Below are 24541 nucleotides of genomic sequence, written 5' to 3'. Positions count from 1 at the left end.
TGTTCCTGTGACCAGTAGCTTCTTTCTCTTCATCTGCTGCTCTGATTGGTCTCTGACCATTTATACACACAAGAGGCACTTGAACTCGCACAGAAGACCCCCCCCAATAAAAAAATCAGCGAATCCGCAAATTGCGGATTTTGCAGATCCGCGAATCCGCAAATTCGCGGATCATGGATCCGCGAAATCCGCCCATGCTTAACTGTAAAATGGTGGAATGCTCTTCCGCCCAGGTTGTTAATCTGTTCAAGATTACCCCCCCCCTACTTTGACCACGGAATCAATTAAAGATGTTGGTCTGTAGCAGGACGTACTATTACGGTCCCCTTTCTTGAACACGGGAACTATCGTGGAGACCCCCCACGACCTAGGGCATCCAGATACAACAGCTGCATTAAGCACAGCAGTGAGAACAGGCGCCCACAGCGGTACACATGACTTAAAAAGGTCCGGAGGCAAGCCCTCAGGCCCTGGAGCTTTACTACTTGTTAAGCCCTTGATTCCCTTTTCAACCTCGCTTTTGGAAAAGCACAGAGGGTTATCTTCTAAAACACCATTTTTTAATTCTGCCTGTGGTAAATTACTATTAAAAATATAGCTAAAACATTAATTTCCCATAATGCAGGCACCCTTGCACTATGGTGCAAGGGTGCCCGCATTGGCGCTAGGCAGCTGAAATTAGCGCCAGTGCAGGCGGAAAAAGAGGGCTGCACTGTATTCTTGTAAATATGGCACATCCCTGCATTTTGGGAGTGGTGCAGTCCTGCAACATTTGCCACCACGCCGCATCAGTTCCTTGTACAAAGCCCCAGAGTTGTGAAGGGTGAAAGCTGCCTTTTAGGCAATTGCTTGTTTTCCTAATGCAGTTGGTGCTATGGACTGCAATCATTTTGAATTTGTTTCCCTTAGTGGACATAAATAGATTCTTTGCAGTCGAAAGATGACATATTGGATAATGTACAATGGATTGTGCAGCTAATTTGCTGCTATGCTAAATATTTAGTAGGAATTTGGTAGGGTGTGCATTTGAAGCCATGTAAAGGGATGGATTTGTTTAAGACTGACATATATTTATTTTAGTGTTTTTTAATGCAATTACTTGACAAATATACTTGTTACATGTAATTGTAAATAGTGTGTGTGTGTGTGTGTGTGTGACAAGGTAAATCTGTATGGGGCGTGGAACAAGAAGCATTTTACATATTCATGAATGAAGGCTTGTCTTCCACAGTGATGTATGAGTCTTTGTATGCTCAATACATAAACGGAGAACTTTTCTGTATGAACACTGCGATACTGATCGCAGGAGGAATTGCAGAATCTAGAGGAGAATTGGCAGGCTGACTGGAAAGTACACGTAAAAAATTAGCCTCTCCCAACGGTATCTAGCAGTAGAAGAAATAGGGCCCGATGTAGGTGCCCTAATACCGGTCGGAAACGTCCGAATTCGGCCGTTTCCGACCGGTATTACAGTTTTCAGATGTAGGGCATGCATTTACAGAATCGGTATTTTACCGATTCTGTATTTACCGATTCGGTAAAATTACCGAATCTGTAAATACAGACTCGGTAAAATACCGATTCTGTAAATGCAGATGTAGCTGGCACATGTCAGAGTGCCACAGGGCTTTAAGAATCGGTATTTTACCACCCAATCCTATTGGGTGGTAAAATACCGAATACAGGTGTGCATGCACATCTGTGCATGCACACCTGTGCAATGTGACACACAGACATGCCCCTAGGGCATGTCTGTTTGCCACATGGCACACGGTTGTATGTTCTTACAACGATCTCCGTTGTAACGCATGCCTTTACCACGCATGCGTTACAACGGAATGGTAGTTCCACGCTAATCCTTCTCCACGTATTTTCCGTGGTGACGTCATACGTCGAAATGAGGAAGCGGTTTCTTTTTCCGTTTCCTCTTCTACGATGCCGATTGCCAGGCCATCTCGACTTGAGGTTAGTTTTTTTTTTTTTTAGGGGGGGATTCCCCCCCTAACCCCCCCTTTTTTAATTGTACCCTTTACCACACATGCCTTTACTACGTACCTCGTAGTAAACGTATGCGTGGTAAAGGCTTTAGTTGTAACCACGCATGCGGTGTAATGCATGCGTGGTTAAAGTTTTCGTGGAAACTGCCTCGTTGTAGTGGCCGTTTCCCATGGCACACAAGTCCGGAATTGGGGTGCTAGAGGGTGTCACAGTGACACCCCCTGCACCCTTGCAACAATCGGAATTTACCGAATCGGTAAATACCGATTCGGTATTCCACATTGATTCCTATGGGCTTCAAGGCCCATAGGAATCAATGGGGGATACCGATTCGGTATTTACAGAATCGGTAAATACCGAATCTTACAGATTCGGTATTTACCGATTCTGAATTACCTACATTTCCCCCTTCTAATTTACCACTTCTTAAATACCGAATCGGTATGATTCGGTATTTTAGAAGTGGTAAATTAGAATTACCTACATCGGGCCCCAGGTAACATTTTTATGAAACGTATATGCATAATTTTCACACACAAATAAATGTGTATTACGCGCAGGACATTTCGCTCGGATTTCTAGTGACTTTTCACTCCCAGTGTGTACCCACACACAAACGTCATTTGAGCTATCGGCAAGAGACCGATTCGAGCAAAAATATCTTGACACCCTGACGCACAACTTACACGCAGTGGAATAACCCTCAGGGGCTGGAAGTCGCGTATTTACATGATAACAAGAGTCGTATAAAGGAACTTTTACTTGGCCCCAGTACACACGAAAAATAACGTAATTTACAAAACGCATCGATTAAAATATGTTTTTTAATGAATCAGCTCCTCCGCAGTTTGAGGAGCAAAAGACATTCACAATGTGCAGTGTAAAGTCATTCACAATGTGCAGTGTAAAGTCATTAACCGGATATTACAGCCATGGCAACAGCAACAGGTGCAGGATGGCACAATTGAAGCAATTATACAACAAATATATATTGTATAGGCCTAGTTGAACTTGCTAGTTTAAGTAAAGCAGTCACATTAAAAATGTCTTCGGCGATAAGCTTCCATACCTCCGAGAAGAAACAGGATGGCCGCCGAAATTGAAAATCTAGATTTGTGGCATTTCTTCTTGACAAACGTTGTGCATTTCATTCCTATGATCAGAATGGGGAGGGCGACAATGCAAAACACGCTTTGCACAACCATCATTGCTCGTGTAATTACAAAAGAAGCTGCAAAGAATAAAAATAAATCACAGGTTTTTTTATAGCAACAATGTCACGCAAGCTTCTCCTTCACTGTAACACAAAACACTCAATAATCACTGTTTGGCTTGGCGCCTGCAAATAATTCAATAATAAATGGAATTCCTTATACTATGTTGCAACAGCATAAGATAAATGCGGCACAAATTATTTTCCTTTAACGTGGTCAGTAAGATGGGTGGGGGGGGGGGGGGGGGGGGGGGACTTCACATTTTCCAACATGGGGGGTGGCTTCAAATTTTCCAACAATCACGATGGCATTTAATGTTAAAATACATTATACGTGGGCAGGGAGCATGAAAGGGGCTTAAGGGGCAGTGGATAGGGAGAGGAATGCAGACTGGTGGGGTACTAAGTGAGGAAAAACACATTTTTTAAAACATATCAACATTTTTTAAGACTGTCAAAACAGAGACAGGGAGTGTTGTGTGTGTGTTTTTGTTTGTGTATATGTTAAAATTCCCAGTGAAATCCGACAGACACCTCACACAACTATTTACCAGAAAATAAATGTAGTAGGGGTGTGTGACCCTCCCGCCACCTTTCCACCCCCTACGAAGCTACGCCCCGTCAATCGGTCAAGTTTTCTTTCAAAACATTCCATTTGTTGTGCACTGGTATGCATAACCACGCATGCATGTGCCAGTGCAATGACATGGGCATAATTCTCCTTTAATTATTTACCAATCCAACATGAGGGACTTCACTTGAATCGGTCAGTAAACGGAAAAAAAAGAATCGTGTAAGAGCACTTCCGGCAAAGCAGAGCGGGCATTAATAGAAATCGTTTTTTTTTTAAGTGTGAAAGACCCAGAAAGTGTTCGGAGAACAATGAAGAAGTGGGTTGAGGGGAAGCAACGGGGTGGGGGCATCAATAGCACTTGAGGCGGGCCCTGAGGAGGCACAAAACATAATTAAAAAAAAAGAAAAGCTAGGAATGGATGAGGAGTAGGAATGAGTGGGCTGGGAGTGGGCTGTGTTTTAGGGGTGGAAACAGATAAAAAAAATAAGTGTGAGAGGTAGAAAAAAGTGAAGTACTGAAAGAAAAAGAAAAATGTAGGGGCATATTACCAAGGGTGGAGATAGGCAATTATCGCCGGTTTAGGGCCGTTTTCGGCCGCTAAACGGCGATAATTCTATCGCTCTATTAGCAAGCTGTTGCTAACTGATGTTAGCGACATCTTTTAGGCGATAGCGAGCGGTTTGGGGCCGCTTTCAATGTCAGCGATATTTATCGCTAATGACATGCAAAGAGGGCGTACCCAACCTGTTAGCGACTGAAAGCAGTTGCTAACGTCGCTATCGCCTATTAGCAAGGCAGGCGTAGCGATGGGAATATTCCCGCTATCGCCAAAAACTAACGCCTGCTCAGACCAGTTCTTAGCCATGTTATCCAATGGGAGGTGGATAACATGGCTAAGAGCACTTCGTTGCTAATGCATGAATATCGTTGTATTCTCAGCGATATTCACGCATTTCGCCGCTATCGCTGGATATTTTAGCACAATGTAGAAAAACTTTACTATTAGCATGTTTTCTCCGCTAACATATCCAGCGATAGGCAGCGATAAAAAAATCGTCGCTAAGCCTATTTAGCGATAATTATCGCTACTTGTTTGTAATATGCGCCACAGTTACTTCATGTGAGCAGGGAAAGAATAAAAGTCATAAGGAAAAAGGAAGGCAAAGACGTTATGTTTGGGAGTAGGGAAAATCACAAGAAGAGGCAGGCATCCATCCAATAAGAAGCAAGCAAATGAGAGTAACAAAAAAGTCAACCAATGGTAAGTAATTTGCGGCCTCTAAATTATAGGTTACCAGTATGGTCCGCAAGAAGCTTTTGCCTTCAGACAGCTGGGAGCTCTCTGGTAGGAGAGATCTTAAAATGTAACCGCTCTCATTTACCTTTTCACTTGGATCTTCCAGTTTACCATCCTCCTGAACACTAAAGCGCCTTGCTGTGCTGGTGCACATCCATTTCTCTTTTAAATGCAATATTTTCCTTTTATTCCCTTCCGCCTTTGTTAATGTTGAATATGAACATTCCTTGAATGACAGTGTTAATGTGACTTTAAAGCAATTATCATGATCACATCCCAAATGTCCTGGATGTGTACTATGAGCATGTGTTTTATGGCAGATCCACACATGTGCTATTGATTCAAATATGTGGCTTCGACTCACATCTCCCTGTATTGGGGACATCTATCACAATTTAATTCAGTCTAAACCTAAATTTGAATCTACTATATTTTCTCTGAGGCTAAACCACAATCCCAGGGTTTATGAGCACAAATTTTGGAGGTCAGTCTCTGCAGTGTTCATCTTTTTTTCAGAGTTCCCATGATACACTCTGTGGAGTGGTTCCCAGGGAGTTAGTATTCAATTTGTCTTCATGAGATGGGTTGTTTGTGGTTCATGGATGTTGGTTATGGGTGGAAGGATATTAGATCTGATGTGATGTCCTGTCACTTCCAGGTGGGCCTGTCGAGGCTTTCTGAAAGCTTGGTTTCTTTTGCCTTAGTAAGATAAGTAGACTGCTTGGATATAACCTTTGGCGGATAATGCCATTCAATTGTGTTGAACTATTTGTAGTGGTCCCGCTTTCATCCCCTTTATCCTCATGAAAGGGTCTTATTTGTAGGTTGATTATGTATGAGATCTTCTAGAATCATAGATTCTGTTTAATGAGTACATACCCATCAGCTAGTTTTCTTTGTTCCTCTCACCGTTGCTCAGATTTGATCAGTCATACGGAGTTATGGGTCAGTTTGAGTAATAGTTCCATCTTGCTCCATATCATGCATTAAAGGTCTATTTGCAGCTGATTTCCTTCCATAGCTGCTAAATGTGTAGATCCACCGCTAACAGTTCAAGTTGCTGTACCGTCCTTTGATGCCAGGAATCAAATTGTGTTGTGTTTTTAAGTGTAAAATGTCAGTAGCCTCAAAGGGGTCCTGGTGGAAAGCTGAGCACTGCTGAGATATTTCTTCAAGAAGTAAGGACTGTGATAGGGAAGATAGACAATGTGATAACTAGCTTAACTACCAGTACACCAGCACCCACTTTGTCACCAGAGTCCTCAAATCCCTCACTAACAGCATCCTAAATGGACTATGTCTATGACCGAACCAGAAATGCTTGGGTATCATATGTGCTTAGTACCAGTTGAGGGATTGAGTATGAATGTTCGTAGACCAGGGAGATGGAGCTTAACATTTTGCATTCATTGTAAACATCTAGCAAGGATCTCTAGTATGGATTCACTTCCTGGAAGCAAGAAATGGTCATACCCAGTCCCTGACATAGAAGATATGACTCTCAAATTGGCTGAAGAAGCATTTCATTTAGGAAGTACTGTAGGTTTTCAACCATTACTGCTCTAGTGACTTGGACTATAGGTCACTCACTTTCTGGAGTGGACGTCCCTATCACACGCTCAGTTAGGAACATTCTGTAGCCTTGCAAAGGGAAAGGTCCTGACTTCGTCAGACTACACATATGAAATATAAACTTTGCATACACCAAATAAAGAGACACTTTTTAATTCAAGATCAAAATTAACTGTAAAGAACTCCACTGCCCTCTTGACAAGGTCTGTACTATAGACCTACTTCAAATTACTATGTATATGTACTGTCTGCTGTATCATCACTGGCTGTCGAAAATATGTTAGACCATTTTAGTTGGCAGTACCGCTTGCTGGCCTTACAAAATACAGGTTTTAAGGACTTTTTTTATACTCAATGTACAATTTATAACTCCTAAAGCAAGCCAAGCAATATTGTCTATAGTTTTAAATAAGAAAAACATTCAACTTCACAGAAGAACATGTAAAGTTCATTTACCTCTCTTAATATTCTTGTTGACATTGGAATTCAACTATTAGCTCCTGCTGCCAAGAACTGAATTGATGCACATGTCCTGATTCTTACAAATTTCAGACATTTGCAAATAGGAGTTCAATCAATCAAGCATTTGCAGAGTGCAGCAAATCACCCATGGGGGTCTCGAGATGCTGGAGCTATTGGCTACTGTGTGGAGGTTTGATCATTCAAACAACCAGGTCTTTAGTTGCTTTCTGAACAGCTGTAGGGGCAGAACGGTCTTGAGGTGCAGGGGGGAGGTTGGTCCACACCTTGGCTCCCAGGTGAGAGATGGAGCGTCGTCCTCTGTTGCCTCGGTGGATCAGTGGGGTTTTAGAGAGGGAGAGGGAGGCTGATCGAAGGTGTCTGGTTGGTTGGTGGAAGGTCTGGCGCTTGTCAACATATGCTTGTCCATCATTGTGCAAGGCCATGTAGGCATGGGTCAGCAGCTTGAACTGGCAACTCTTCTGAATCAGGAGCCAGTGTAGTTTCTTGAGATGAAGTGTGATGTGGGTTCTGCATGACAGTCCTTCTGCTGAACCATCTGAGCATCTTAAGCATGTGAAGGGTGTGAAAGCAAGATGATGAGACTGTGTTGACTTGTTTCTTTATAGATAGCTTGCTATTCAGAATGATGATGGCGAGGTTGCGGGCATGATCTGTTGGAGTGGAGGGTTGCGGAAATCCGTGGGCCACCATGTGCCGTTTCATTGCGAGGTGTTGTTCTCAAATTTTGGGGACTTCCGTCTTGTCTGTGTTGAGTTTGTGACAGTTGTCCATCATCCAGTCTGAGACATTCATCATGCATCTGTAGAAGTTACCTTTTGTGGGGGAGGGTCTTCGAGCATTGAGAGTGTGAGAAGTTGGCCTGGTATATGATGTTCACTATTCTAGTGAGCACCTTGCACCAGTCCAAACAACCCTTATGGTGATGGTTGTAAAGTCAACCTTATAGACCAGCTATCCTAGTGGTAGCATGGACAAAGCAGTCTTAGGCTAAACTCAAGAGGGCATGTGAAGCCAGCTGTTTTATCATATGTAAACCCTTTAATACCAAATAAAGGACACCACACAGGATATATATAAAATATATATGTGATTTATTACTAAACAAACCCTCTGAACTCTTTATGAGGTCAGAGGTCTAAGCACAATATAAGATAATCAATTTAAATACAATAAGTAGCACAAAAATACAGTAGGGCCCTAGGGGCACGCTAAACCATATACTAAAATAGTGGTATAAGAACCACTGCACGGAAAGTGAATAGGCCTAGGGCCTAGGGAATCGCTGGGGCTACGCTGCGCTACCAAGAGTTAGGAAGCAGGAGGCCCATAGGTTGCATGTGCAGTGTCTAAACACACACACGGGTTACCATAGAGAATGAATGGGAACGTAAAAGATGGAAACTAGTTCTTTTAGGGTACTTCTGACTGGACTCCGTGAAAGTTACTTGAAACCTAGACAGTTGGATAGTTAATACCCACAGGAGCATAGGAGTACTCGCGTTACCTCACCCACAGGAAGCGGGTGCATAGGTGTCAAAGTGTGACACGTTTCGTCGTCGAATCCTATGGAGCCTGAAGAAAAGATGCTGCAGGCGGCCAGGAGAGAAGTGTCCGGGTGGATCGAAGATGAAGAGGACCTGAAAGCAGAGGGGACAGAGTCTGGGTCACTAGCCAGTGGCCAGGAAGGAACCAGGTAATGTCGCGATGCAATCAGGTGCTGATAGGAAGCTTGTCTCTGCAGCCACGTAGACCAGGAGGTGTCGACGACAACCAGGAGTCAGGCACAGACTGTCCCACAAAGGCTCTCAATGTCGGCGGTGTCGGCTTCAGGATTGGAGTCAACAAGCCTTGGCAAAGGCAACCCATGCAGGAAACAAAGTTGGCAGCAAGGTCTGAGGGGCTGCTTCTTTTGAGGGAAGCAAGGGCCTGTCTGGAGCAACGAGACCAGCAGTAGAAATTCAAAGGATCAGCACCAAGATGGCCACTAGCCAGCGGGCAAGTGACTGGGAAGACGCGTCGAGCAGGAAAATGCAGAAGGGCCCCACGCAGAACTCGTGGAGTGTGCAGCGCTGATCTTTGGTGCAGATGATGCTTGGGGATGGAGCTTTTCAATCCCCAATGCACAACCTCAAGGGAACCTCAGGTGCTGCACAATCAGCAAGTTGGGAACTTCTCAAGATGGCCGGTCCCACGTCTCTCGTCATCTCCATGGGTCTCAGCTCCGCAGGAACTGTGGATTGGGCTGTTGTATGTCTGGAAATCTGGTTCTCATCAGGCTCGGTGCTCGGGCTCCAGCAGGAGCGTTGACAAAGCAAGTCGGTGATCGCTGGGTTGGTGCCTGCTTGTGCAGGGTGGTCACTCCTTGACCACAAGGGAGATTCTTCAGTCGTCTTCTTGCAAAGTAGAGTGTTGAAGGTCCAGAGTTTTGTTTCAGAGTTTCAGTCAGGATAATCTAAAGTCTTGGGACTCTTCTCCTACCAAATATACCATAATCTAGGGGCTGGATTACCTACTAGGTCCCTCCAATGGGTGGGACCAGGGAAGGGGGTGGTTACACCCCTTTCCCTTTGTCCAGTTTCGCACCAGAGCTGGGGCTGGAGTGCCCCAGCACCAGTTTGAACTGGACTATGCATGGGACACCTTGTGTGCCCCAGGCAGTGTCTCCTTTCTTTCAGCCCTGCCTGCCCTAATACACAAAAGCCTGTCTGGGGTGGAGCTAGCACCTCCCAAGACAGTAAACCTATTGTCCAAGCCTCCCTCGCTGGAAGGACTCCCAGCAGCAGGAGGTCAGACTTGTGTCTGTGGCAGCAGTATCCATTTTGTGATGCTGAGGCTCTGGTTAACTTTAACCGGGAATAGTAGGAACAACATGTCTTCTCCCTCTAGAAGGGTGGAATGCTACCCCCGTCGCCAGAACTGGTGAGGGGGTAGTATTCCAAATCGTATTACACCTTCCTGCACAAAAACAATCATGGGAGGTGTTATCCTCTTTCTATGTGTGATGTAGAATGCAGCACACATAGAAAGAGGAAAAAACCAAGAGAAATAATTATATCTCTCCTCGTATTACCTCCCTAATGCCACCCTTGAGGTGACGTTAGAATCCGTCGCATTCCCAGGTTTACGATTCCTCATAAATCTAGGAATGCTTCAGATTCCTTGGGTGTTGCTTGGGAACCCCCACAGTAAAACCCATAGAATACCCCTTTCACGCAGTGTTCTGCCTGAAAGGGGCACATATTTACAAGGCCATGAAAAGCCACACAAAGTGGCTTTGCATGGCCTTGTGAATGTGCTACGGCACATTGCACCACTGGAGCGTCAAAAACGAGATGCTCTGGTGGCGCAAAAGTGCTGCTAGGTCCTAGTAAATGAGGCCCAAAATATTTGTTGTTTAAATATGCAGATTATGCTGCAGATGATGGATTATGTGGCAAATCCATAACTAAGCAGAAAACGGTGCAGCCACAGAATTACATGATTCAAATGGCCCTGGATATACTGCACACATTCTTTTCTTCTATAAAATATATATAGAACCCACTATCCTAGGCCATTGATTATCTGACTTTCAAGATAGTGCATGAAATACTTTCATAACTTAGCCACCTGCTTATTCACAGGTGATTGTAATGCTATACAATTATGGAAAGATTTAGAGGAAAGAGAAGACAATATATTAATGAATAGGTCACATCTCCTGCTTTAGAGTCAATACAAATACTGCCTCATGAATATTCATTAGGAAAAAGCTTTTGTACAATTTTGGAACAAACTGCCATTGCCTACTATTGGTAGAGTGGCTCTCTCCAAAATTATTAAATTGTCTTGCTTGCTTTACCTTTTTGCAAACACACCCATTGTGGAGCCCAACTACATATTTAAAACCTTGAGCACCTTACTGCTCGAATTGGTGAGTGGTGGTGGTAGATGTACATTCTCATCATGGAAACTACAGCTGGCTGTCTCCAGGGGGGTCTTAATGTCTCTGAATGAGTGGTGTGACAAAACTTGAGGGCAACCCCTGCAAAGTACATGGAAGCCCCTTCTCCCCATCCCGCCATCTATGACTTTGGTCCCAGAGCCAGTGTTCTTGCTGGTGGGGCACCCAGTAGTTTGTGGCATGCTTCATCATTAGGTTTCCACCTAAGATGCCAAATGCATCTTAGGTGTGCTATCAGGGGTGTTAAATAACCAAGAAGCAGGGTCAATCCAGACAAGAACACTGGCAAAGTATAAGAAAATGCTTGCCTAGGACTGAGGCAACAGTGGCCTATGCTCCGGGAACCCCACTGTCTCGCTATACAAGTCTCAAGAAAATTAGTGCACAAACCAACCATGGGCGTCCGCAGAACTTTTTCTAAGGGGAGGGGCAAAATGTTAACGTCATCACCATCCTCCGACATGATGTGTGCCAGGTGGGGCACAAGAAATGCTGGGGCGCAGGAGGAGCCATGGAGGACAGCAAGCAGGCTGCATATGATCTCATACACCATAGGGTTGTTGTGCCACACCTTCTCTTTCTTTAATAAAGTAAGATTTCTCTGGTGGTTAATGCAAAGATCTGTGTTTTGTCTACACCCAGTTAAGAATCATGAAGTTTAACATGCAAATTTAAAATTTGTATTTTATGTATCAAGGTAAGCGGGTTACTGCTTTTGACATCCTCTTGTTACTTGCTGTTCATATTGCAATAATTCTAATATATCACAGAGAGCTATGGATTGGCATCAAGGAGCTACATGCAAGTGTCAAGGCATTGGTTTAGAACCTTATTGTTATTTTCAAAATCTGTCTGTTAGCAAGATTGCTAAAAGAGGTCATTCAGAAGTAAAAAAGTTTAACAGGGTTTTAAATCATGACTTTGTGTTTCTCCCGACCAGGCACTCTTGGCAATTTGTACACCTCATTGTCTTATGTAACATACTGTAGATTGATTTGAACACTTATGATTTATTGTCTTTTTTTACCGTGTGCGTGTGATGCAACATACTCTGACACCCTACACTGGGATGAGAAATGCTATGAAACAATTAAATTAAAAAATGAGAAAATTTTTAAAATCATAATTCGTGTAATTACCCAGATCTGACATATTTACGGTGTGTGCTCATCTCTTATACACAGAGGTTGAACAACGTCAAAAACCTGCCTCCAAATCATATTTTCCTTGTACAGATCACAAGCTGTGAGTCTTAGTTTCCCTCGATTGCTTTAGCATTTAGGTGTTAGGCTCCAGGTAGTTCCCACCATGGTGGTACTCAAACAAAAGGGGTGCTGATGGCCCTTTAAATTAGGTCCTTGTTTTGGGGTTCCACCAGGTGGTACTCGAGCAAAAAGAGGGCTGATGGCCATTTAAAGTAGTCCATTATGTTGGGTCCACCTGGAAGTGAAAATAAAAAAGCCCCTTCGCCGCCTGCAGATTGATGCTCAGAATAAAGAGCTGTCAGTGGCAGGTGCTGCTGAATGTGTCATGGTGTTGGCAAATTACGGCAGGCCAAAATCAGCATTACCTCAGGGAGGGCCCCCTGGATCCTGGACCATGCTGAATAACAGCCCCAGGATCTGGCAGGAGCACCCTCATATTCTGCACTTTACTGAGCACATGTATTACCCCACATGAGGTCATTCTCAATGTACTGTAAAGTTGTCTGGTAAATGACATGTTTTTAAGTGCACCAAGTTTACCTCAAATAAATAATAACACTCACAAGCAAGTGGTAATTGCTTTCTACCCTCTATTAACAATGTGTGCCAGGACAGGCTGCCCAACAAATATGCAATTACACAAACAGTTACATTAGTTTGGTCTGGTTCTTACGCCAAGTGTTTAAGAGGAAACAGCACCTTACAGCCTAATTCTGAGGTGAGTGGTATATTTTTTGTTCTTACTCCTGTTATGAGCTGATGAAACATGCTGTTTGCTCTTGTGTTTGCTCATGCAATTGTCAAAGGGTCCTACCTGGAGGATATTTGATGTTAAAATCTGTACGCTAGGAGTAATAACATTCAAAACTTGCCACAGAAAACGTTTACTCATGTTATTCCTTATTTCAGGGCACATGTAATTGGGTGCAAATACATACTGCATTGCAGGTACCCAAATAATAATGCTGTATCCGGTGCAAATGGGAGTTTGTGCCTGAATTGTTATCACCAGCAAAGCTGCCATCGGAGACTAAAGTAGCAACAAACAAATTCATAGATTTTAGCGCCAAGAGTGTTTAAAGTCAGGCACACAACGCCCATTGCGGCCCCCCCTGTGTGTCGGCCCGGCTGGGAGAGCTTCCCGGGGACACACACAGTCGCACCTGAGTACTTCACACAGGTCTTTAAAAGACCATTTTCTTGCTAACGAGGCTTTGTTGTTTTTCACCCCTTCTTAGAGCCCCTGCAAATCCACTCTGCATATGGCTGGATGAAATGCCCCCCCCCCCCCCCCCTGAAATGTGACTCTAGTTGTGCCTCTGTTTAAAGTCGAGGTAGGAGAGAGATGAGTTGGCGTGAAGTTTAAAAGAGAGTTGAATGAGGGATTGAAGACGCCGCGTGGTGATGGTCATGGGCGTCTGCAGGGAGGGCAAGGAGGGGCGCTCCAGGGGGGCATGCGCCCCTCCTTGCCCCCCTCCCTGCAGACGCCCATGAAACCAACACTGAGATCCCTGGACAAGAGCTGCCACGGTCGATTCAGTTCATGATCGTTATTCGGTTGAAGATAAAACAACCATAAAAGTACATCAGTAAAAAACATACCAATATAAAATAGAGATCCAGTCACCTCATAAATTCTGCCCTGGTCAACCTGGAATCATGTATGTTAAACACACTTTATTGACCTTTAATACATTTTGCCAGTGATAAAACATACCTGCAGACCAATTTCTGACCTTTGGCGCTATTTCTCCACCAAGCCGGATGTGCATAAAACATTACACGTGGTGTTGACACATGGAAAGAGCTGGAAGACCAGTACGATGTTACATTGTGCTATGACTGAACTGACTAGAATTATCACGACACATTGTGGAAGGGATGTCAAACAGATCTGCCCAAACAATTCACCACACAGGAATAAGTGAAGATTCTTGAATTTCCCTCAAAAGTCTAAAGGGACATGAGATGTAAATGAATCCAATATAAAATGCTACACAGATCTTATCTTACCCCCATCAGACGGCACAGAATTTACCCCAAATTCATTGATAAGGCCTCGTCCTTGACTGACTTGATGTACATGATCAGAAGCTGCACACATGGCTGGACTGGCCATCCGGGAATCAGGGGCGGATTGGGAAGGTGGGCATTCGGCTCCTGCCCGAGGCCCAGAGCCTGAGGCTTGATGTGGGTCTGTATCTCCTCATTAAAAGTTCGGGGCTGCTCTGCTGCTTTGAGCTCGCCAGGCTGCAGTAGCCCTTCCCAACCCAGCACAGATTATCGCAGCCTATTGTCATATATAGAACGAAAATGGGCCAGCCCCAACAGACACAAAATGTAGTGTGTGCTTCCACTTTGACCTTGGTGTATGACAGTGAGGCTTCTCCATAGGAGACACCACATGAGACCCTGCTTCCTTTAAATTACCTTAGTCAAAGGAAAGTGTTTCTGTTTTTCAGAGAGATCAAATGTTTGATCATGTACTCCTTCTTGAAGAAAAAAAACAAGCTCTTTCAAACAAAGCCAGTGAAACTGCATGTGTTTACACCTGTAGTATAATCATTAAGACAGCACAGTCATTGAAGTGCTGTCTGCAGGGGTGTTCTGATATAACCAGGGACACTGGGATTATGTGACAGATGACGGCCAAATTATGCAGCAGGGGTCAGTAAACTGTATGGCAAGAAAAGGAAAATTATGTGGTGTAATGCATTACATTTTATGATAGTATTTACAACAATATGGTTCAGCCCTGCGTTTCACCCTGCGCTGGCGCTAAATTCAGCAGCCTAGCGCCAACGCAGGCAAACATGCCCCATAGTACAAGTTGTGTCAGCATTGAGGGGGCTCCCTTCTTGCACATAAAAAATCTTTAATTGTCGTTTTGTAACTTCTAAAAGTGCTGCTTAATGCAGCACACATAGAAGTTGCAAAACATAATTTTTGTATTGATTGTTTATGTGCAGGAACGGTCACCTTCCTGCACATAAACAGTCAATGGCCTTTTTCTGTTTGTATGTGTGCTGCACAACGCAGCACACATGGAAACAGCAAAAACAAGTAGAAATGAAATATTTCTCCTTGTGAGCCTGTTTAAGACCAGGTTTTCCCTGGTCTTAATTGTGGCGCTGTCCCATATTTATGCTGCCCTTGTAAATATGGCGATTCAAAAAGGGGTGGTGAAGGACCGAGCCTCTGAATCAATCAAACACTCACACCCAGTCAAAAGATCTGGGTTTAATCCATCACCGTTCTTTAGCCCACTCTGCCACCCCTGTTCAGACATGGCTATATGCAAATCAGTCTGACCCTGTGCCTCATGGGAACAGTCCAGCCCGAACTGCCAAGCCATGTCTTCATTGGACCGGAAACAAGCTTCCGAGGACCGGTTTCCGGCATTCCAGCCGTCTTCAGCCCGGCTTGCTTGAATCCAGTGGCAAAGTGAGCAAGGGACTCACGTCTGAGCATACCCTGCCACACTTATGGCGGCCAAAAGCGATACAAAAGGGGGTGGTGATGGACGGAGCATCTGAATCAATCAAACACTCACACCCAGTCAAAAGATCTGGGTTTAATCCATCACCGTTCTTTAGCCCACTCTGCCACCCCAGTTCAGACATGGCTATATGCAAATCAGTCTGACCCTGTGCCTCATGGGAACAGTCCAGCCCGAACTGCCAAGCCATGTCTTCCCTGGACCGGAAACAAGCTTCCGAGGACCGGTTTCTGGCATTCCAGCCGTCTTCAGCCCGGCTTGCTTGAATCCAGTGGCGAAGTGAGCAAGGTACTCACGTCTGAGCATACCCTGCCATACTTATGGCGGCCAAAAGCGATACAAAAGGGGGTGGTGATGGACGGAGCATCTGAATCAATCAAACACTCACACCCAATCAAAAGATCTGGGTTTAATCCATCACCGTTCTTTAGCCCACTCTGCTACCCCAGTTCAGACATGGCTTTATGCAAATCAGTCTGACCCTGTGCCTCATGGGAACAGTCCAGCCCGAACTGCCAAGCCATGTCTTCCCTGGACCGGAAACAAGCTTTCGAGGACTGGTTTCTGGCATTCCAGCCGTCTTCAGCCTGGCTTGCTTGAATCCAGTGGCAAAGTGAGCAAGGGACTCACGTCTGAGCATACCCTGCCACACTTATGGCGGCCAAAAGCGATACAAAAGGGGGTGTTGATGAACGGAGCATCTGAATCAATAAAACACTCACACCGAGTCACAATATCTGGGTTTAATCCATCACCGTTCTTTAGCCCACTCTGCCACCCCTGTTCAGACATGGCTATATGCAAATCAGTCTGACCCTGTGCCTCATGGGAACAGTCCAGCCCTAACTGCCAAGCCATGTCTTCCCTGGACCGGAAACAAGCTTCCGAGGACCGATTTCTGGCATTCCAGCCGTCTTCAGCCCGGCTTGCTTGAATCCAGTGGCAAAGTGAGCAAGAGACTCACGTCTGAGCATACCCTGCCACACTTATGGCGGCCAAAAGCGATACAAAAGGGGGTGGTGATGGACGGAGCATCTGAATCAATCAAACACTCACACCCAGTCAAAAGATCTGTGTTTAATCCATCACCGTTCTTTAGCCCACTCTGCCACCCCAGTTCAGTCATGGCTATATGCAAATCAGTCTGACCCTGTGCCTCATGGGAACAGTCCAGCCCGAACTCCCAAGCCATGTCTTCCCTGGACCGGAAACAAGCTTCCGAGGACCGGCTTCTGGCATTCCAGCCGTCTTCAGCCCGGCTTGCTTGAATCCAGTGACAAAGTGAGCAAGGGACTCGCGTCTGAGCATACCCTGCCACACTTATGGCGGCCAAAAGTGATATAAAAGGGAGTGGTGATGGACGGAGCATCTGAATCAATCAAACACTCACACCCAGTCAAAAGATCTGGGTTTAATCCATCACCGTTCTTTAGCCCACTCTGCCACCCCAGTTCAGACATGGCTATCTGCAAATCAGTCTGACCCTGTGCCTCATGGGAACAGTCCAGCCCAAACTGCCAAGCCATGTCTTCCCTGGACTGGAAACAAGCTTCCGAGGACCGGCTTCTGGCATTCCAGCCGTCTTCAGCCCGGCTTGCTTGAATCCAGTGGCAAAGTGAGCAAGGGACTCACATCTGAGCATACCCTGCCACACTTATTGCCTCCAAAAGCGATACAAAAGGGGGTGGTGAAGGACCGAGCATCTGAATCAATCAAACACTCACACCCAGTCAAAATATCTGGGTTTAATCCATCACCGTTCTTTAGCCCACTCTGCCACCCCAGTTCAGACATGGCTATATGCAAATCAGTCTGATCCTGTGCCTCATGGGAACAGTCCAGCCTGAACTGTCAAGCCATGTCTTCACTGGACCGGAAACAAGCTTCCGAGGACCGGTTTATGGCATTCCAGCCATCTTTAGCCCTGCTTGCTTGAATCCAGTGGCAAAGTGAGCAAGGGACTCACGTCTGAGCATACCCTGCCACACTTATGGCGGCCAAAAGCGATACAAAAGGGGGTGGTGATGGACGGAGCATCTGAATGTTATGTTATGTTAAAATTTGGTAGAGCGCAAACAGCTGCCCCAGCAAAGGGTCGTCCCGGGGCTAGAGAACCACAGAAACTCCATAGGGGACAGAAAGCAAGAGACAGGGGACCTAAAGGGGAGGAAATAGGTGGGTTTTCACGGCTCTCCGGAAGGCAGACAGATTTTCCAGGGAGCGAATGCTCATAGGCAGGTTGTTCCAAAGTTTAGCTCCTAGCACTCTAAAGGAGCGTCCGCCAGTGCGAGACAACTTTGTGAGAGGGACCGTCAGTAGTTGTTGGCCTAGTGAGCGCAGATTGCGCTGTGGTACATAAGGAGTAAGGAGTGGCCGGAGAAGTTCTGGGCATCCAGTCTTAAGAATTTTAAAGGTCATGACGAGAGCTTTAAACTGGATTCGAGACTCGATAGGTAGCCAATGCAGTTTTTGGATTGTGGCTTTGGCCGAGCACCTGCGGGGAAGTCCGACCAAGGTTCTTGCAGCGGTGTTCTGCACGCGTTGCAGACGCGCTATCTCTGCTTTGTTGGCGCCCAAGAGTAAGACGTTAGCATAGTCTAGACGGGACAGAATTGTGGCTTGAATGATCGTTTGACGCACCTTGGGATCAAAGAAGCCAAGTATGGGATTGAGACTCCTCATCAGGCCCACACAAGTGGCCGCTACTCTTTTTGTGTGGGTCTGGAAGTTGAGTGATGAGTCCATCCAAACGCCCAGATTCTTGACAAAGGATTTGGGGGGTGGGACGGTGCCCAACGACGATGGCCACCAGTGTTGGTTCCAGTGACTGGTGCTCTTTCCAAGGAGCAGCACCTCCGTCTTGCCTGCATTAAGCTGCAGGCAGTTATCTGTCATCCATTGGGCTACAGCAGCCAGCCCATCCCTGAACCTTGCTGCAGAGATAGAGGTACCCTCGGTAAGAGTGATGGCCAGCTGTGTGACATCAGCGTATGACACCAGCGAGAGGTCCCATTCTCTGGCTACAGCTGCGAGCGGTTGTACACATAGGTTAAAGAGGGATGGGCTGAGTGCAGAGCCCTGAGGGACTCCCTGTCTGATGGAGTGAGACTGGGAGAGGAAAGGGGGGGCTGGCACCCATCAAACACTCACACCCAGTCAAAAGATCTGGGTTTAATCCATCACCGTTCTTTAGCCCACTCTGCCACCCCAGTTCAGACATGGCTATATGCAAATCAGTCTGACCCTGTGCCTCATGGAAACAGTCCAGCCCGAACTGCCAAGCCATGTCTTCCCTGGACCGGAAACAAGCTTCTGAGGACCGGTTTCTGGCATTCCAGCCGTCTTCAGCCCGGCTTGCTTGAATCCAGTGGCAAAGTGAGCAAGGGACTCACGTCTGAGCATACCCTGCCACACTTATGGCGGCCAAAAGCGATACAAAAGGGGGTGGTGATGGACGGAAATATGGGGCAGCGTCAAAATTAATGGGTGCTGCAGTGGAACGCCCACCACAACACCCACTAGAGTCCCTTTCACACTAAGTATAGCGTGAAAGTGGGCCTTATTCACAAGGCAGCGTTAAGCCTCGTTAAGTGGATTAACGCTGCCTTGTGAATAAAGTGAAGTCCGTATTGCCACTACAGCGTCCTGATAGGAGATTGTAAATATGCCCCAAAAATAGAAATAAGCAACAGAAAAAGGAGCAGTCAAGCATTGCAGAGAGGCTTCTACTACACTGAAACATGTGTCGCTGCGTTTTAGTTAACTTTTGAACCCTGTGAGCTAGAAGGAATATGCTACTTACCAGTATCTGTTCTTGGCATGTAGGGCTGCTGACATTCATATCTGTGCATAGATCGCCGCCTAGTGTTGGGTCCAGATGATTGCACATTGTTGTCCTGGAAGAGTCTTCGAAGTATCACAAGATAGGTGGCTCCTCCCCTGGATTACAGTGCGCATGGGCATCCTCTCCATCCCCAGATTGTTTTTCGCCATTGTGGCAGAGATGGAGTGTAATACTGAAAGTGATGACCATGCCTGAAAATGATTCTGAGTGCTACAGCTGCGACAGACACCGGGCAGGAGGGCGGGAGATATGAATGTCAGCAGCCCTACATGCCAAGAACAGGTGCATACTGATAAGTAGCATATTCCGTTCGAGGCATGTGGGCTGCTGAATTCATATCTGTGCATAGAATAAATAGCAGGTACCTCCTTAGCGGCGGTTGCCCGTGCCAGCTGCAGCAGTCTGAAAGAGAGTTCTGAGAACAGCCTGTCCTACAGCAGCTTGCTGCTTGGAGTGTACATCTACGCAGTAGTGTTTGGTAAATGTATGTATGGTGGTCCATGTGGCTGCTCTACATATGTCCTCTAGAGGAATGTTACCCAGGAAAGCCATGGATGCCCCTAGCTTGCGTGTGGAATGCGCTCTTGGGGGAACTGTTAAAGTGCATTTAGCTTTTTGATAACAGATCTGTATGCATTTAACAATCCATCTGGCTATACCTGATTTGGAAATAGGGTTGCCTTTGTGTTGTGGAGAGAAGGCAACAAACAGTTGTTTAGTCTTTCTACAGTCTTTTGTCCTGTCGATGTAATACAGGAGAGCTCTTTTGACATCCAAGGTGTGCAGTGCTCTGTCTGCCACTGAATCTGGGTTTGGAAAGAAAACTGGAAGTTCTATGGTTTGATTAATGTGGAACTGCGAGATTACCTTAGGCATGAATTTGGGGTTGGTGCGCAGCACTACCCTATTAGCATGAATCTGTAGGAAGGGCTCTTGAATCGTCAGGGCTTGAAGCTCACTGACCCTTCGTAGCGATGTGATGGCTATCAGAAAAGCCACTTTCCATGTAAGAAATTGTATCTCACAAGAATGAAGAGGTTCAAAGGGGGGCCCCATGAGCCTGGTGAGAACGATGTTTAGATTCCGGACAGGTGAAGGAGGGTGTCTGGGAGGGATCACTCTTTTAAGGCCTTCTAAGAAGGCTTTAATGGCAGGCACTTTGAAGAGGGAAAGATGCTGTCTGTTCTGAAGATAAGCGGCCATGGCAGCCAAATGTATCCTAATGGAACTATACGCTAGATTGCATTGATATAGATGCAGCAAGTAACATATAATGTTTTGCGTGGACGCATCTAGCGGATTAATGTTATTGTTGGAACAGTAGATGACAAAACGCTTCCATTTGGCTGCATAGCACGCCCTAGTTGTAGGCCGCCTTGCCTCCTTGATGATGCTCATACACTCAGGGGGCAAGTTGAGGTAGCCAAACTTTATGACCTCAGGAGCCAAATCGCTAGGCTCAACTGTTGCGGATCTGGGTGCTGAATGTCTCCATGGCTCTGAGTGAGGAGGCTGGGCGTGAGGCGCAGCCGTTGGTGAGGCACCACTGAAAGTTCCAGGAACGTGGTGTACCAAGCCTGTCGTGCCCACGTTGGAGCAACCAGGATGAGCGTCATGGAGTGCTGCCGCAGTTTGCGCGCCACCAGCGGTATGAGTGGGGCTGGGGGAAAAGCGTACGCAAATCTGCCTGACCAGTTCATCCATATCGCATTGCCCTGAGACTGCGGGTGTGGGAACCTGGCGGCAAAGCTTTGGCATTTTGCGTTCTCCTTTGTGGCGAAGAGGTCGATCTCTGGATGACCCCACTGCTGGAAATATGGTTGGAGCACTGAGGGGTGAATCTCCCACTCGTGCATTTGATGACTGTGCCTGCTGAGCAGATCCGCCATCTGGTTGTCTTTGCCCGGGAGATGTTCCGCCATGAGGAACATGTTCCTCTGAATGGCCCATTTCCACATGCTCTGGGCTAGGTGAGATAGCTGCGGGGAGTGTGTGCCTCCCTGTTTCTGGATGTAATACATGGCAGTCATGTTGTCCGTCCGGATCAACACGACCTTGTTGCACAGGTGCAACTTGAACACTTTCAGTGCCATGAAGATTGCCATCAGCTCCAAAAGATTGATATGCATCTTTTGCTGCTGCACCGTCCATAGTCCCTGCATAGTTTGATGGAGGACATGCGCTCCCCAACCCTGGAGAGATGCGTTAGTCGTCAGCACTATCTGTGGGACAGGCTCTTGGAACGGTCGTCCCCTGCAAAGGTTTTGTGGATTCCACCAATGCAGAGAGTTGTATGCACGACCGGTCACCAACACTAGGTCTTTTAGATGCCCATGAGCCTGGTTCCACTGTCGTGCTAAGCATTCTTGAAGGGGACGCATGTTCAGCCTCACGTGCGGGACTATGAATATGCAGGAGGCCATCATACCGATCAGCTGCATGAATACTTGCGCTGGGAGTGATTGTTGAGGCCTGAACTTCTGAATTAGCAGCTGCATGCTGTTGACTCTGGCAGAGTTTGGCTGAGCTGTTGCTGTTAGAGTGTTTAATGTTGCCCCTAGGTACTGTTGGACATGAGCGGGCTGAAGGTGCGACTTTTGGTAGTTTAGTGAGAATCCTAGACTGTGTAGGAGGTGAATTGTGCGTGACATGTGGCTGGCACACTGCTGGGCCGACTTTGCTTGAACAAGCCAGTCGTCCAGGTAGGGATAGACATGGATGTGTTGTCTCCGAAGGTGCACAGCCACAGTTGCTAAGCACTTGGTGAACACTCTTGGGGCAGTGGTGACCCCGAAAGGCAGGACCTTGAATTGGTAATGCTGATTGTTGATGGTGAATCTTAGATACGAGCTCTATTGCCCCTTTTTGCAGCATGGAGAGTACTTCTTGCTGCAATAAGTGCATGTGCTCTGCGGACATAGGACGGTGCCTTGGGGGTAGGTTGGGGGGGTGGAGGTTAGTTCTAGACAATAGCCGTATTGGATAAGTTGTCTCACCCACCTGTCCGTGGTAATGCCTTCCCAGACTGGCAGGAACTGCTGGAGTCTCCCCCCCGACAGGTGTTAAATGGTCGGGGCAGTGACAAGGCGTCACTGTTTGTTGGGAGCGGAGGATCTGGCATTGTTATTACCACGTCCTCTGCCCTTGGCGCTGTTTCCACGGTATCCACCCCTGGTATTCTTTGTATAGGTGAATTGCGTACTCCCTTTGCTGTACTGGGCTTGCTGTAAAGCCTGTCCCCTAGATGCCCCCCTATTACCGGAGCGACAAAAGGAACTGCCCCGAAACTGCTGTGACTGCAGAGCCCCCATGGATTTTGCTGTCTCAGTGTCCTTTTTTAATTTTTTCGAGGGTTGTGTCTACCTCGGGCCCAAAAAGGAAGTCTGGGTTAACTGGCTGGTTTAACAAAGTTGTCTGAATCTCGGGTTTAAACCCAGAGATTCAGATAAACCCGGAGCCATGCGTGACGTCTCAGCATTACACTAGTGTTAATGGCCCTAGCTGCCGTGTCTGCCGCATCCAGTGCACATTTGATGGATGCATTAGAAATTAACTTCCCCTCCTGTATGATCATTTCTGCTCCCTCTTTGTATGCATCATGCAGGTGTTGCAACAACTGTTCTAGTGTGTCGTAGTGAGCCCTATCGTATATAGCCAATAGGGCCTGTGTATTTGAAATCCTCCAAATATTAACCGCCTGTGCTGCCACTCGCTTTCCTGACGCCTCCAAGATTTTTGACTCTTTGTCCGGAGGAGGAGCGTCACCACTAGTTTGCGAGTTTGCCCTCTTGCGAGCATTGGCCACTACGAGGGAGTCCAATGGGAGCTGGCCTTTGATGTAGGTGGGGTCCACTGGAGCAGGCCTATACTTTTTTTCAATCCTAGGGTTGATAACCCTCGCTTTCGTGGGTTCTTTGAAAATATCCGCAGCATGCTTGATGACCCCTTTTAGCATAGGCAAAGTCTTTGTTGATCTTTCAGAGGTGGAAAAAGTATCAAACAAGAAATCTTCTTCTACCGGTTCTGTGTGCATTTCCACGTCATGGTTGAGGGCTGCCCTTTCTATCAAAGCGTTAAACGCCGTCGTGTCTTCAGTAGTCGAGGTTTTGACATTGTAGGACTGAGTGTCCGGTGCAGCTTGTGGATCATCAGGGTCTACAGCATCATTCCATTGCTGAGGTTCTTCCTGATCAGTGTCAGCCTGATAAGTGAAGGCCGCCTGACCGTATTCATCACCCATGTCCTCCTCGCTTTGTACTGGAGAATATGCCAGTGGTTGTGAATAGGTGTCAACATGTTCAAAGAAAACTGGTGATGTGGTCGAGTCTTTTTTCCGTTTAAGAGGGATTTTATAAGCCTCCAAGGGATGTTCAGGGGCGATCTTCCGTTTATGGATGGTAAGCCTGCCCGATTCCGAGTCGATGAAGAGTTTCGACTGGTTGTCGTACGAGGGTTCTTGGAACACAACCCCTTCAGGGGTGGGCTTCGAAGGCGCGGACACCGTCTTGGATGGGTCGATGCCTTTGTGGTGTTCGAGATGCTTGGCTCGAGCCGTCGGTGGCAGACCGAATTTAATCGGAGGGTGGCCTGTGGACGGGCCGACCTTCTTCGAGCTTGCCGTAGTGTTCGATCCGAGCTGCTTCAGCAACTCACTAGTATGCTTGCCTGATGGCGTTGATTCGAGCTCACGGTGCGTAGCATGCACGGCCTTGGGCGTCGACGCCGCCTGCTGCGTCGGGTCGGCTCTGGTCTTCGACTCGAGTTGTTTGCTTAGTAGTGGTTTGAGCGCTGAAATCTTCGGCTCGACAGCCTTCTTGGTCTGGAGGCCTTTGGTCTTGTCGCCATGTTTGTGCGCCGACGTCGACGCCGACTGCGTCGAGGTGACGTGCTTGACGGTAGAACTTGGCTTCGAC

At 46.6% G+C, this 24541-nt stretch overlaps 1 protein-coding gene across 1 annotated transcript in view; it reads right to left on the bottom strand.

Moving 5' to 3' along the window:
- LOC147711527 (claudin-16-like) overlaps positions 1–24541 on the bottom strand; it is a 405965-nt gene that overhangs the window by 118590 nt on the left and 262834 nt on the right. Inside the window, exon 3 of the mRNA XM_086920208.1 lies at positions 3068–3229. Within this exon, the coding sequence (XP_086776334.1) occupies positions 3068–3229 (162 nt within the window). The remainder of the gene's footprint in view (positions 1–3067; positions 3230–24541) is intronic.

This window comes from Lissotriton vulgaris, chromosome 5 (assembly GCF_964263255.1).
Source record: "Lissotriton vulgaris chromosome 5, aLisVul1.2, whole genome shotgun sequence".
NCBI classification, from domain to species: domain Eukaryota; kingdom Metazoa; phylum Chordata; class Amphibia; order Caudata; family Salamandridae; genus Lissotriton; species Lissotriton vulgaris.
Note: the sequence above shows the minus strand (reverse complement) of the source record. Positions and strands in the feature narration are given on the sequence as shown.